This window comes from Rhopalosiphum padi, chromosome 4 (assembly GCF_020882245.1).
Source record: "Rhopalosiphum padi isolate XX-2018 chromosome 4, ASM2088224v1, whole genome shotgun sequence".
Classification (NCBI taxonomy): Eukaryota; Metazoa; Arthropoda; class Insecta; order Hemiptera; family Aphididae; genus Rhopalosiphum; species Rhopalosiphum padi.
Window position 1 is genome coordinate 50,191,412 of NC_083600.1, and position 16,179 is coordinate 50,207,590.

Here is a 16,179-nt window from a genome sequence, read left to right on the forward strand (position 1 = left end):
ATTTTAAAAGTTGAATTATATATATATTCATTATAACCATTTTAACGAGTAACGAGTCCAGTAAGATGCAAAGTTTAATAAAGTATTATTAGGTGTATATAAGAGGGCGAGTGAGATGAGGACTGTGGCAAACACATTGAGGCCCTTTGCCACTGGATATTTTATATAATAATCGGGTGCTTAAATCTACGAGTATCCGTAAACGATGCGTCATTTATTTTATTGATTTTGTTTTTTTTTGTTTTTGTTTTTAATTTGGCCTGATAATAAATATTTTAGTATAGAAACTAACAACTGTCAATATAAATTCCTTGTTATTAATTCACGTTTGGATAAAAGTATTATTTGACATGCACTTTGATTTATATGCACAAATATACATATTATATCTATATTTCTTATTGAAATGATTTATGGTTCGTCATAATATTATTATCATTAATATATGTGTTTTCAATGATTAATTTAACGATATTCGCGGACAAATATGTTTAATATGAGTATTTTACTGAACACTAATATTCAACTATTTAACATGGGTCCATTGACTAATTGATGTATGATAAACTTTAGGCCTATGATTTATCGTTAATGGTATAATTGTATTATTTTACATAGTGACGATAATATTTTAAAACCATTATCAGTATTATAATATTATGTGTACATAATTGGGCTAAGATTATATTATACACATCTACACAACATGTCTGATTACATTTTATAAAGAAGGCAATCTTATAATGAATTATTGTTCGACGTTATCATATTTTATTGTACATGATACGTGCACTATTAACGGTTACTGCAGTTACCAGTATACTAATCGTATGCTTAGACCTTTTTCTAATTCCATCAAATGCGGCAATAACTGTTTTAATAAATGAATTATTTATAATATGTTTCTTAAAGATGAGCAGATACGTATCGATACAGCAAATCATGTTCGAAAATGTATTGATATATCCGTATAAACTAAAAATAAATTAGGTTACTATTACTATACGTTATATTTATATAGGTATACCTAATCGAAGTTTAGATAAAAATTAAAGTTTATAAGAATTTTTATAGTAACGCTTATAGGTTCATAAAATGAACTATTGAGCATTAGAGTAGATACCTTGGTATAGCGTGGGTGGGACGTGGGTATAACGTAGAGCATGTCTAAAGTTTTGATAAGTCAGAGTAAACGGTGCCCGTAATTCAATTAAGTTAAAACATATAAAAAAAAGTTTTTGTTTGGTTGTTTTCGACAGGACTTATCCGAGTAGTTTTCAACGTAAACAATATAAATAGAAAGCAACCAATATAAAGTTTAGACAATAACAAAAGATCGAAAAAAAATTATTCTTCTTAATTGTTTAGAGGGATCGTACCTAAGCTATTATACTCACTGTACTCAATAATATATAATTTATCATATTTGTTGTGTTAAATAACTTTAAAAATACTAATATAGTTTGCTTATACTGTTTAATGTTTATTGACTTATACATAGCATATTATGAGATGATATTACTCTCGTCAAAAAGTATACACAGTTGGAATGTAATTGAAATACCACATTAAGGTACCATATCTACACTTATTTTGGGCGCTTTACAAATATCAAACTATTCAAAAATCGTCAAAATATTGAACCGGTGTTTAACTATTTAAGTATAATCAATAGTATTGCACAACGATAATTATTAATGATTACATCAACTTTAAAATCAAAATTATTTCATAATGCCTTTATCATTTCTAGTACTAGAAAAAACACTAATGTATCATTAATTCTAATATAATTGACGGAAAGTCTAAATTAACTGATTAGATGTTGGTTGTTTGAAAGTTAATGTTTTGGTTTTATTCTTCGAGTTAATTATGTCCTAGACCTTTAATATTATACAATAACCTTAATTGTACTTGTATTGTATAAATTGTGTATTTATATTTTTTTGAAATAAAACGTTTGGTCTTTAAGATACAGTTAGTATGATAAATTAATAATTTATTAGATACCGGTTTATATCTGTGATAATCAGAATAATTACTATGGGTATCATATTATAGTATTAATAGATCAATTAGTAGATGAGGAAATAATTTTAAAAATATTTTCTATTAAAAATACACTTATGCGTCGCTTGCAATTATTACGATATCACGGTGTATAAATTTTATATCGGTATTGAAAATTACCCAAAATTGTTTCTTATATGGATATCGCCGTGAAACATTAATAATCAATGATATTACTATCTATTTTAAAGTTATATTACATATTACACGATAATATAATATTATAGACCTGTAATATTACACGTGAGACACCCGTATTACATATACTGTATAATATATATAACGTATACCTATCTGTTTGTATATTAGCGTTCAATGCCCCGGCAGACGTAGTTACACATGTGTTATACGCGAGTAAGGGGCGAATTTTTAGATTTATTTAATGCACATAGTAATATATTATTATAAGTTATAACACATGATATGATAAAATATACGTATAATATGAATGAATGAAAGAGATAATATGGGCGACGGTGACGGACTAGATTGTAAAAAAAAAAAAAACTGTACGTTCAATCCGGTTTGGGGTGAAAGAAGAAAAACTGTAATGCACGCGCACGCGCGCATACACAATATAATACCATACACACGATAATACGCACCAAACGTCATCGTATCGCATATATACAGGGTGCAATTTTAAACATGACCACCCTCGTATAATAGATAATATTCTCCATAATCCACGGTCTATGGTCTAGTTCCTGTCTGTAAAAACCTTAGAACACCGTACACCGTGACTGTTTGAAATTCCTATATACACGACTGTCTCGATGAAAAAAGAAAAATTTATGGTAATTGTTCGACTTCCGAAATATATTTCAACATAGTGTAAATCAAAGTTCGATTTCCTATAGCTCGTGGAAAAAGATAGAACAATAGAAGTTAAAACAAGATGATTTTCAATAATTTTTCAAAATCCCATTTCAACGATACTGCGTTAGCTATATATATCGAAGAAAATAAGAGTTATAGACAGTTTAACAATGTATAGTGTAGGACAACCCGGCGATAGACTATACCCTGTATACCCTGCAACAGCAGCAGCAGCAGAAGCAGTGTATATATATATATATATTTAATATAAACGAAACGTGCAACTGTGAATGATTATTACGTATACAGAAATAAAACTCGGGGTTAGCGTTCCCTTCGTTCTAATTTGGCACGGCCCGTGAGCAGCAGGGGCAGTTGGTTTCGTGTCAATGACCCGCCGAGCGTTCACCGATATTATACTATATAGTTGGGCATCGCCCCTCCCAACCCGGTACTGCACACACACACATTGCACATTGTATACACACACGAGACCAACAGGATAACCATATGTTATGTACGGAGGTCCCTCCAGCCGGTCGTCGTTATATAGCTGTAGGTTTTTATGTTTTGAAAAGGTGAAAAATATGTACACTACGTCGTTTATGATGGTGTGCATATACGATATAAATATATACTGTAAATATATACGCTGCTGCTGGTGAGTGTATATCGGTATAATACTCGTGGCGGTCGAGGTAAATAAAATGCAAAATTATAAAATTGTATAATAATAATATGACGTATTATATTGTATACTATTTATACACGAGTATAAACTGTGGTCTGTGGCAATTCGCATTTATTGGTGCGAGACTCTAGACATAAAATGTAGCCCTGGGGTGCTAAACTCGAAGATATAACTTTATTATTATACTAAGATATAATTAAGTCGTATTTGTTTAAAAGTATACACTATAATTACACACGCACATTTATAAAAAACAACTAAAAACTCATAGTGTAATGCAATCTAGACTATAGAAAGCTTAGTAATGATTCATACATTGACAATAAAACTTAAAATAAATATTAAATACCCAACCAATTTTCCAAAATAAAACATTTTTAAATATATTAAGAATATTATCTGAATTCGTGTGTATAAAATATATGGTCACGATTACCAAATGCAAAACAAAATTTAAAAATACTTTAAATGTAATCGAGATTTGTATTTTTGGAGATACCTACTCGAAATCTTAAATATCCTATATGTCTTCCTAAATATTGTAGTTGAGCTTAGTGAGCCTTGGGCCTATTATGGTATATGTTGTTAAACATTATATGACACCGTGTTCGTTTTGATTGTAATATGTATAATGTATATACTATTACAGGTATATGATTTATATCACGTACGTAGTCAAATACGATGAATTGATAATAAATCGTACATGTATAATATGACGGGTATATTTTATTACTATATATTAAACAATCGTAATTAAGCAGTTCGTGCCACGGCGATTGATATCACCAGATTTCAATAAACTATGATATAATCCGACGAGCGAGAATGACAAGATAAAAAAATTATAGCTGTTATCAAAAACATAAAAAGATTTGTTTTTTTACGTCATAGGTATATAAAATATTTATACATTTTGCATTTGTAAAAAACCACTATGCAATCACGTCGGATATCGGCTATTATGTCTCGTGAAAAGTTTTTACGGGGTACTTTGGTTGAAACCCGTTTTTACATTTTAAAAGTTTTATTTTTAGAACCAATTTTTTAAGCAGTCTTATGTACTGCAGTGTAATGTTGGTAAAAATTTTATTAATAATAAATGACAATAATGTTCTCTGAACAGATACAATAAAACATGAATGATGCGTTCTCACGTACATAATATAGGTACTTGCCTAGCGAAGGCAATACATCATAATATAATTATAATATTAAAGTTTAGATTTTGGAGGCTTACATACAAATATTTATGCTTATAATAATTATTTGAATAGGTTTTTTATATTTTCATATTTGAAAAATAAGTAAATATCATTTAGTTCAGTGTAATATTATAATACAGAGTACATAGGAAATGAGAGAGGACGACGATTGTTGTAACGTTTTGCGAAGAGTAATTATATCGTCGAGTGGGCGCGCGTGTACATTATGTTATTATAATAACGCATTTTCTATTCACATAATCTGTATACATATACAATGCTCCTCCAGTTATACAATGAATGTCACCATTATCATATTTAAGTAGCTACAAAACGAAATATTAAGAATTTTTGTTCTTTCTCAAAAACATGAGTGTTTTTAATTTTCATACTCAAAATTCCAACTTAAATTTAAAAATAAATATTTTATCGTATAAATAACGTATAGTTACTAAATAGAAATTACGTGAAAAGATATAATGTTTCCTCCTTTTTCTATGTGTCGTTTCATTGTTCGATAGACGCTAACTAGTGATGGCAGGTATGTATCGATTGGTAAAAACGGTTATAACATAATAATGTAATATATACTCTGAGGTTATAACTTATAACGAGTCATCATTACTCATTGGCAAGTATCAGCAAGTATTAATAATAGGTGTTGACAAATATTGACAAAACCATGGTACCATAGATGGTTTTGAAAATGTTGATTATGGACATTATTAGTTATTACTTAGAGTGATTATCCTAATTATGATGTTCGTTGTTAAAACACCCTGTGTATATATGTGTATAACGTACATATTATTATCTATACTACGATAATCATCTCATTACGTATTCCTAATGCGTATGCGATATGCCACTACGCGATTTACGCTATTTACTCTAATATATACACATCACTCATGTATATATGTCACTGAAACGATATATCCGATCACCGCGATGAACATTCGTGGTTATTGATATGTATAAATTTCAATTATTAATTGAAAGCCGAGGAAACATAGAATGAAAATAAAAGCGGTTTGAAACAGAGCACGTTTTCGGGATGTTATATAACACCACATGCGATATTATCACTATATATGCGTATAACCTATATAATATTTTATTTTTACAGTGTATCGTTTTACCTGGCCGAGTGAAGAGTAAGTATACATTTTTTGTGTGTAATATTATAATATAACGATAACCATGAAAATGATAATTTTTTTTTACGATTTAAACGGCTAGTATCCGACGTCGACGATTAGTTGCACTATTATATTTTTTAAACATGCAATATTAAAGATTTATTTAACGTATAATAATATACTGTCTTACCTGGCTGTAAATTTCCTCGAGGTTTTGCTCCCAGTATGGCCAAGTTTACGTTAGCCTTTCGCCCGTCGATGATTGGGTTCGGTTCTTTGCACGCCCTCTCGGCCGCGGGTCTGTCGCCCATTATCACCTGAGTAAACCAAAGATCGTCGTCATATCATTATTATCGTTGTTACATTATTTGGCGAGCACGAGGTAAATTCCCGGGCAAAAGGGTGCTTTTCTGGGAGCTTGCACTTATCCACCTCGTGCAATATTATATTAGATATATATGTAGGCAGTGGGTGAGCTGCAGAGATCGTCAGCGGCGGTGGTCGGTGAAGGGTTTTGTATAGCGCTATATAGCTGGACGCAGAGGGGTGGGAGGGTGAGTATAAAGTGTGAAGGGCAGAATTGAATTACGTGTCGAGAGCGAAAGCAAGAGCTTGCAAGAATATAATAATAATATATATGTGGTGTGCGTAGTGCGTACGTTTATAATATACCTATATATGTATAGTACAACGGAATCCGAGGGTGGTTGTGCTGCATGCAGCGTGCCCGGCGCGAGCGCCGAGACAAAAGTATGTACATATATATGTATTATGTATAGCCACGATAAAAGAGCACTTGTGTGTGCACGATGAGAGGGTGGGACTTTTGTAACGTCATATACACAAGACTACGTCGAGGTTGTGACGCGCGCGATTGTTAATGTGATGTAGTCACGCGTTTCTATTTTTTTTTTGTTTTTATTATTCGTCTCGAAAAACCCAAAACTTGCATATTGTATTAGTACGCGATGCGCGCTGCTTCAGTGAGGGGTGACCGTCGGTAGATATACGTAGTCATATTGTGCGCTTCGTATATTAAATCCGGAATATATGGTGTGCAAAAATAATAGTTATAGGTACACGTAGCAGCGATGTGTTGCACGTATATAATAATATGCCTACAACTATATTATATAAATATATTGGACTAGTTCTAGATTCATCCTTTTAACCATCAGGCAAAGTCCTCGGGGACGGGACACGAATATCCTTTCGACACCTCTAGCACGTGATGACTGCGATAGATGGTGAAGGAGGTGGTAGCGGAAGTAACTGCGACCGGCGCGCGAGAAAGGAAGTAATGGAAATAAATGTCATTTCGAGGTCGTCTCCCGGTGGACTGTGCGATGCAATTACGCCGTCGCGCCGGAAAAGCGATTTGTTCGCGTGCGCGCAACTATATATTATAAGCACATATACGTACAATATAGGTATGTAAATTAATGGACCTCGTGTGGTATGTTTTAATTGACACGGTCGACCGCGTGGTAAACATCAAGAACACCCTGTACGCGTTTAAATATAAACGTGCCGTGTGATAACCGTCGGAATTTATCGCATATCTGTACCAAAAAACTCAACGCGGGGTTCGTTTTTGTTTTTTTCGTAAAATATTATATTATATTTGCAACCAAAAAAGTTTGGAAAATGCGTAAAAAATGTAATAAATATAGAAAGTGCAATCTCTGAAGTGAAATATACGTTCGATTGGGTAGTCGTAAAAGCAAAAATGTCGACTAAATCTGATGTGGATAAAAAGCATTTGAATACTAACAAAATTGAATAATAATGTTGCATCATTGAATTTATATTATTTTAACGATAATTTATAACATCTAGCTAGGTATATCGTGCAAATTATATAAATCAAATACTCATTGGATTATAATAATAATAATGCCATTTATTTGTTTTTCAATTATTTTTATTTTTTATTCGATTTTAATGAGAACAAACCAAATCTTTTGTCTCCTGCATTGAGTGTTGTGTACGTTCCAACACTTCATTGCGGAATGAAAAGCGAAAACGTTTGCAATATTCACCCTTTACCGCGTCCCTGCATTTTATTTTCTCTCTTTCTTTCTTTCTCTCTCTATCGCTATTATTTGTTTGTGTGAAACTTTTCGTAATGTGCGCAAGTGGTTTCAAACGTCTCGCTTGCATTATGACGGTATATTATTATTATACACTTATGTGTTTTTATATAGTTTGTATAATGTTGTATACACGTATACCTATATGGGCTATAATTCTAATGCGGCGCCTATACTTGTAAAGTATGAACACGAGACTTGTTTTAAGTACGCGAACACATGAACTCAATAAACTCACATTGGGTCGTGATATAATAATATTAATAAATGATAAGCTGTATGTGTAATAATGACACATTATAGGTACAAAAATTAAATGAAATCTAAATAATTAAGATAAGTTATAGGGGCCAGTAGAGATTTTTTAAACAATACATTGTTTTGTAGTGGTTTGTTAAGTTTATGTATTAAACGTGTCACATGCACAATTATTATGCTTGAGTACTACATCCACTGATATATGTATGACATAGGACAGTTAATTTTTACTATTGAATTATAGTATCTATAAGAAATTGAGACTAGTTAGTACGATATGTTATAATCATAGTGGTTATAGATTGATGATTCGTCTCAGATAGCAACCATTTAAATCACTAAGCTTCACTCTTATCTCGTTTATATAGGAATGTCCTATCCTATCTATTCCTTTATTATCTCCGATTATACTGCATTACATATTACACAGGGTGATTCACCTCGGAAAAATACAGCAAACCATCTTATATGATTATCACACAAAGGCGTAGGGCACGTTGGTTTACCAGAATTGTGTTATAGCCGTGTATGGTAACCGTATACGTACCTAGATATAGCTTGCATATACTCTACCTCTGTCTGATTCCTCGACACAGTCGAAACAGTAAGTTAGGTATTTTGTAATTTATAATATTTATACATAACACACACGGATACACATTATAATATATATGTAGTGAGTATGGTGACTGACGGACACGGACGTGATCGGACTTTTGAATGAAACGATTCCTAAACAGAGAAGCCGTGAAAACAGCTGAGTATAAACCATCGGACCGTCGTTGCCCGGTATTATAATAATACAATCATGAGTAGGTACTCGGTCCGACCGTTTGTAACACGCTTATTTGGAAGGTAAAAGGTTGATATAGAACCGGAAACGGTTTTCACAACGCTTTTAGCTCGGTCGCTCGTCTTTCAGGCGGGAAAACGTAGAATGCCAATAAATAATATAGAACACAAATCTTTGGTCAAAGATTATAATAAATATTATGCAACGAGGTAATATTATATTATTAATACATGTAATATAACCGAGCAAATTTGGTAAATATGTGGTATAATATATAATACCACGGACCAAACTATCCGTCCGAAAGTTTTCATGGATCTAACACATACTCGCACACACATCACATTCTACATTTTATATAAAATAATGTCTTATGACTTGACGATTAGATGAATTGTGATGATATCGTTATTATTACTATCGTTTGCAAACGTCTTTTTACGATGGATATACCGACGGGGTAGCAACTGGTTTCGAAATTGTTTTCGCCGTTTTTAATATGTTTATCATTGAAACTGATTTGTGTATCGATTTTCGTGATACAAGGTGTCGCGGAAACTCACTAATTCGTTCGGGGAACACAAGCTAAACAATAAGCGAGTTAATTATTAAAGTGGGACAGTGACAATGAATACGGCGCGTTCGGTGTTTGGTTTCTTTTTCGTGGTCGATTACTTGAAAACCGTCGCCGTTTTATGCCGGTGACTTCTTTGATAACATTCACACATGCACACACACACACACACACCACATATACGTACGCACACACCACACATACGTACGCACACACACGCACGCCTATCATAGGACATAGACTACACGCACACATAATTATTATATAGTATGCACACACACACACACACACACCTTGAACATCTGTCGGACAAATACAAACACAGACACACGCGCTGACGCACTGTAGCCTCCGAGCACGAAAAATTACAATATTTAACACTATTATACCATTATGTATACATAATATACAAAAACAACGCGTGTTACGTATACATTATATTATATTATCGTCTACATTATTGCGCATCAAAAGTATACCCAAAGGATTAATTTAGATTTTCGACTAAAAAGCAATTTGTAAAAATTGAAATGTAGTCCCGCTGTAGTAACGAGGTAGGGCTTTCTAGGGTAGAAATAATGAAGCTTTTACACAAGTATTCTGCACTCTCCGCTGACAATTGTGCCTATTATCATCTATACTAGTCCTAGCTCAATGGCGCCCAAAGTGAATACATATACGTATTTGAAATACTCTAGTATAGACAGAATTTGCAGTGTGTGCGTTTCTCAAAAATTCATCGGTTCGTTAAAAGTGTAGAATTTAAAAAGAAAAGTATGACGTAACCGTACGGGCTACTATCGTTCCCTATTATTATCATTATAAATTGTATATTGCGTAATAAAAATGTCGTGCAGTAGTTGTATACTCACAAATCCATAGCCCCTGCTCTTGCCGGACTGTCTGTCCGTGATGACGACCGCCTCTTCGATATCACCGTACACGGCAAAATGATCCCTGAGCGACTTGTCGGTGGTGTGGTACGGCAGTCCGCCGACGAATAGCTTGGTCCACGTGGTGTCTTTTTGCTGGCCACCTCCGCCGCCGCCACCGCCAGTGCCGGGCACAGCGGTCAGGCTGGCCAGGCTGCCGACCAGACCCTCGGCCGTACCCAACAGGCTAGTGTCCGGATTGGTCATTGCGCCAGACATCAACATGACGATCGACGACAATCAACTATTGTACGTATACCGTATATATTATATGTTAGAGTTGACTCGTAGATGATATTTATGATGATAATAATATTATACAATATTATTATACGACACGAGGAAGAATAAATAATGTAATGGGATGATGAGACGCTCGCCCGTACGTATTATTTAATAATATAAATTATATCGGGACGAACGAAACGAACGGAAATTATCGGGAATGAGAAAAAAATTCGCGCAACGGGATAAAACTTTTGAAATAAAAATTAAAATAGAAAAATTTATTTTTCAAAAAATTAAAACAATTTAAACAAACAAACAAACAAACGAGCAGACAGCGATGATGACTAGCACCCGGACGACATGTTCGCGTGACGACGTGTGGTGCGGTGGCGCGCGTGTGCTCGAGTGAGTGACGATAATAATAATAATATATAGCTTGAGTGACCGACCGTGCAGCGGCGCGCGCGGTGCGCTGTGTTTTATTATTACTATTACTACTCGAACTAGACGGAGCGAATGAGCGGACCGCGGACCGTGTGTGCACCAGAAGGGATCCCCGTAACGTCACTGACTGCGCGCGCTGTCGCTGTCGCCGTTGCCGCTGCCGTCGCCGCCGCCGTCGTCGTCGTCGTCGTCGTCGTCGCCGTAGTCGCCGTAGTCGTCGTTACACGTCCAACTACTTTGGCGGGGCCGTCTAAATTTAGTACGCGTACGAGGCCTCGTTCGGTTCCCCTCGACGTGTGCAGCTGTTCCGGCGGCGTTGCGAGCGGCGTCGGGACTCCTCCTGGCCGCCACTTCCCTCCCACTGAGCCACCCCTCGCCCGACACCCCGCCACCGACCCGTCGGCCCACCGACACAGCCACCGTATACGTACTATACACATATATTGTTATTGTACGGCCGCCGCCGCCACTGGGAACGCTCTGCTCCGGCTGCTTGCGGCCCCCCGCTTGACGGGGAAGCCGGCGGTGGTGGTCGGGCAAAAACGGGAGTCCCCCTTCCCCGCTTCGTCAATCCGAACCGCCAGCCGTCACCGCCGACCCGACCGGGAGATCGGCCGCGCGCGCGTGCCCGCCCGACGACGGTTTGCGTTTTAGACGCGCGCGCAACCCTCGACGACGACAAAGCGCGCCGTACACCGCCGTCGCCGACAGACATCATCCCGAAAAATCCGAAACCCCCAATGCTCGGCGGCGTTTCAGCGCCGCGCGCGACGGTCCTGATTAATGTTGCGCGTATAACCCCTTTCAATCGTGGTCGCGGTCATCGCGCGAGCGGGTGCTAAACGTACACACACGCGCGCGCGCGCGCACTACGTACAATGATATGACGCATATATTATAATATTATAATATACACATTATCATAATAATATATTATTTGCACGCGCGCGCACCCCGTCATTTACGCGGCTCTCCTCTGCTCTGACTGACCGCCGACATTGTTATTATTACGCGACTCACGATGACGTCCGGCCGATCGGTTTGATCGGACCGCAAAAATTGATGAATTCATTTTTTTATTTTTTTGCATTTAAAATGACTGTCGACTATAATAACAGTATATATGTTAAACTGAAAATTACGGATAATAGTGTGGTTCCGCTACTACACTATATAAAGTAAAAATATAATACAACAGAATATGAAGTACATATAGGTACCGACGCATATTGAACCGGTGAGCTGTCGAGAAAATCTCTGTGGGCCGCGTAAAATTTAGGCCGGTAGCCAAAAAATGGAGGAGCAAACATTTTTAAAAACTCCAAATTATTGAATATTAGGATTGAAGTCTATTTGCATCTTATCATACACAATACGATTTTAGCCTACCCTAAAATTTAATCAAATCTTCATCTCGCGGTGGGCCCATAATCTCAAACCGGTGCTGGGCATATTATAATATATATTCGATGTTTGAATCACTGCAGATAATACGCGATATCGGAAAATTAAATGTATAGGATAGTAGGATACAGATATTATCCAAATATCATAATATATAGTATTTCAATAAATACCTATAGTATATAGGTAAAGTTAGATAGACTAAGGTTTGGTCAGTATAATGAAAGGATTACCAACATTATTAATGACACATATAAGTACGTTTCACGACAGTCGAGCTGGTCGTCTTTTTTGGTTCCTATAGGTTATTGGTACCGATGACTTTTGGGAACTTTTTGTTCCTTATAAATTGAAACGTCGAAAGTGTTGACTGTTGATTCTATCATGCAGTAGAGGTATTTCTGAATCGTTTTGAATTGTTCTGTACATCATGAATCAGCGGGCCTTTAAGCATAATATCTATTATATTAGTCCTGAAGAATTTAAATTTAATAAATAAGATAAATATATATATATATATATATATATATATATATATTATATATAATTATGTTTCTAAATTCAGCGGTCAGCGATGTACATCATAGAAAAATATAATAGTAAATACAATTTCATATTATGGTACTACGGAATAAAAATAATAAATAATAATTTATGATATTTGTTTTCAGGTATCGTGATTCGTGGCAATATTAATATTCAAATTATTATTTTTTATTAATATTCCGTGTATTACATAGTCTCATGTATATTATAATAGTAATAACGTCCCGTCGCAAATGTCGCTGTCGTTGTTTATTCTGTATAAACGTCAACAAAACGTTTTCCGCGGATTTTCCAACTACGCATCCTCTTCACCCCGTTACACCATACCATACGACTCGGCTTGACGCTTCCAATTATTACTATTATTGTTGTTGTTATTATTATTATTATTGTTATTACGTTTCTATATGTACAATCGCTCACCCACCGGCAGCAGTGACAATTATTATTATTTCATCACTTGTGCTTGTATGCGAGCCAACGAAACAATTGGGTTTCCTGAGCGTTTGTCAACACGAATTTGATTAATACATTTTAACAGGGTTGTTATGTCTTGAACATAATATTTTAAACAACATGTTAAAAACATATATATATATATATATGTTCGGAAACGTTTGTTTTTAACGTTTAGTAAATTGTTTAAAACTTTTAATAGATAGAAGAATTTTGAGTTATTTTTTAGTAATCATTGCATTTTTTAAGTATATTCATTACCTAAAATATTTTTAAAACTGCACTATTTCACTCTTTATACTATACACAATACGTATAATCCCATAATATATTATAATGCTCTGTTCAGTGTTTATAATTGATAACAAACAATTAGGATATATCAAACAGATTGTCCAAATGTATCCAATATATAAAGTTACAAACACTAAAATATTTTTAAGCATACGCACCATGCATGTACATTGTATATTTTAATGTTTTCTATGGCATGACAAGTCCAATGTTTAAAAAAATAATACAATAGGTATTATACAAATACAAAATATTTAGTTTTGTTTATAATTATTTTTTCTTTTTATAATAAGAATTATTACATAACTCATAGGTGTGAACCACTGTATAATTCTGTTTTAAATTGTACTTCATGTTTATGGTAAAATAGTTCTACTTTGTTTTAAATACTAGCTATTTAAGACCAAAATAATTTATTTTGCTTATAGTATAGTTTTAAACAAAATAAAACTTTTTTTTACCAAAAATTCACCAATTTTTAACCACAGTATGCGTGATATACCTACATAATGTAATTATTGTTTAGTTGGGTACAGATTTCGAAATATGTATAATATATTATATAACTAACAAAGTACCTAGTGCATCATAATATCATATTATTTTAAGGTCCAGCGTAGTAGCTCATATAGGTTTAAATCAATAAACAATAGGTATTGTTTAAAATACAATTATGAAACGTTCAAGCAAATAATTTTTATTATTGCTTTTCATTATTATGTTTATAGTTAATAATTTATACGGTTATAATACATACATTATATACATAAATATATTTTGTAATGGAATTTTTAAAAATAAATTTTCTTTCTGTAAATATTATACAAAAAATTCTATACTTAGAATACTTTGATTTATTATTTTATTTATATAATATAAATTATCTCTTATGAGTAAATTATGAAGAAAGAATGCAGCTCTGTCTCATTTACTTGGTTTCTCATAAAATGTTATTAAATTTAACCCTGGGTATTTGTATGGATTAAAATGTACGTTTTCTGATTGTTGTTTTCGATCATGTTCGACTTTATGTCTAAATTCTAAATAGTACACGCATACTGACGTTATACTCGAAAAGTTCAAAAGTATATTTTCCCAGAAAATGTTTGCCCATTAAAATTCAATCATTTTCACATAAGCCACCCTTTTGTTCTCTTGTTGTTAAGTTTTTTTTTTTAAATATATTCAAGTATAAAATGTATATTATAATATACACTATACAGGAAGATAACCAAGTGTGCTCAGTTCCATTTTATCCCTTAAAAATGAATTTATTTAAATTCTGATTTTTGAAATTTTAAAATATACTCGGCTAATGTTCTAGAGTTCTTGAATTTATTTGTACAACTAAAGAAGTATTTTGTGGTGATACACAATTCTGTATATCAAATGAGAATTCTCCGTTTTTATTGTAAATTATTGAACATTTTAGACTTAGGATAATATTCCTTAAAAATAATTTTACAAAAATATAAAATATATATAATATATTAATATGTATTATCATTGGATCAATTTTACAAATTAATAGTTATTAAATGTGTTAGATTAATATTAATTACCTACTTAGTACCTACTATAATTTTTATATCGCCATAAAATATAATAATAACCTAACTATAACTATTCTGTTATGTTAAAGATTAAAAGGCTTATTTAAAAATATTATTTTCTTGAATTAACTAAAATAATATTGCTCAAATATACACGTTTTTAATTACCTATTAAACAGTTATGACACATTTTAAATATATTTACATTTTATTGATGTATGTGGTTTATTTTATAATTTAATTTAGTCTAAGTCCAGTATTCAACATTTGGCAACGATAACACTTTTATGCATAAAGCGTGGTATTAAAAACACAAACCGTATATATTCACCAATGGTCTTCACAGTTTACAGATGTAGTACATTACTTATATGAAATAAACTACTATATAATATATACTATCGTTAAAATATATATACTCTAATTCGGGATCTATTCATGAACTGCTTTCGAAACAAAAAATCTGTAGTCTAGGTTTCATATGAACAGTTAGCCATCCTTTAATTTAAATTGCCTACGTTTAATAACATTTTGGTTAGTACCTAATATTTTAAGGCTTTAGAATAGAATGATTCAAGGCTTAACTTTCGAGAATTCTTGCTAGATCAAACGAGCTTTGATTAATTAATTTCAGTTAATATGCAGCGGAGGTAATATTTTAGTGATACATGTAGGTA

General features: G+C 33.5%; 1 protein-coding gene across 1 annotated transcript in view; it reads right to left on the minus strand.

Annotated features, from left to right (window-relative positions):
* The window catches only part of LOC132930876 (RNA-binding protein 24-like), a 40,082-nt gene extending 28,611 nt beyond the window's left edge, over positions 1–11,471 (minus strand). The window contains exons 1-2 of the mRNA XM_060996975.1: positions 10,518–11,471; positions 6,118–6,244 (exon numbers count right to left, since the gene is read on the minus strand). Coding sequence (XP_060852958.1) covers positions 6,118–6,244; positions 10,518–10,802 — 412 coding nt within the window. The 5' untranslated portion in view covers positions 10,803–11,471. The remainder of the gene's footprint in view (positions 1–6,117; positions 6,245–10,517) is intronic.
* Positions 11,472–16,179: the final 4,708 nt, after the last annotated feature.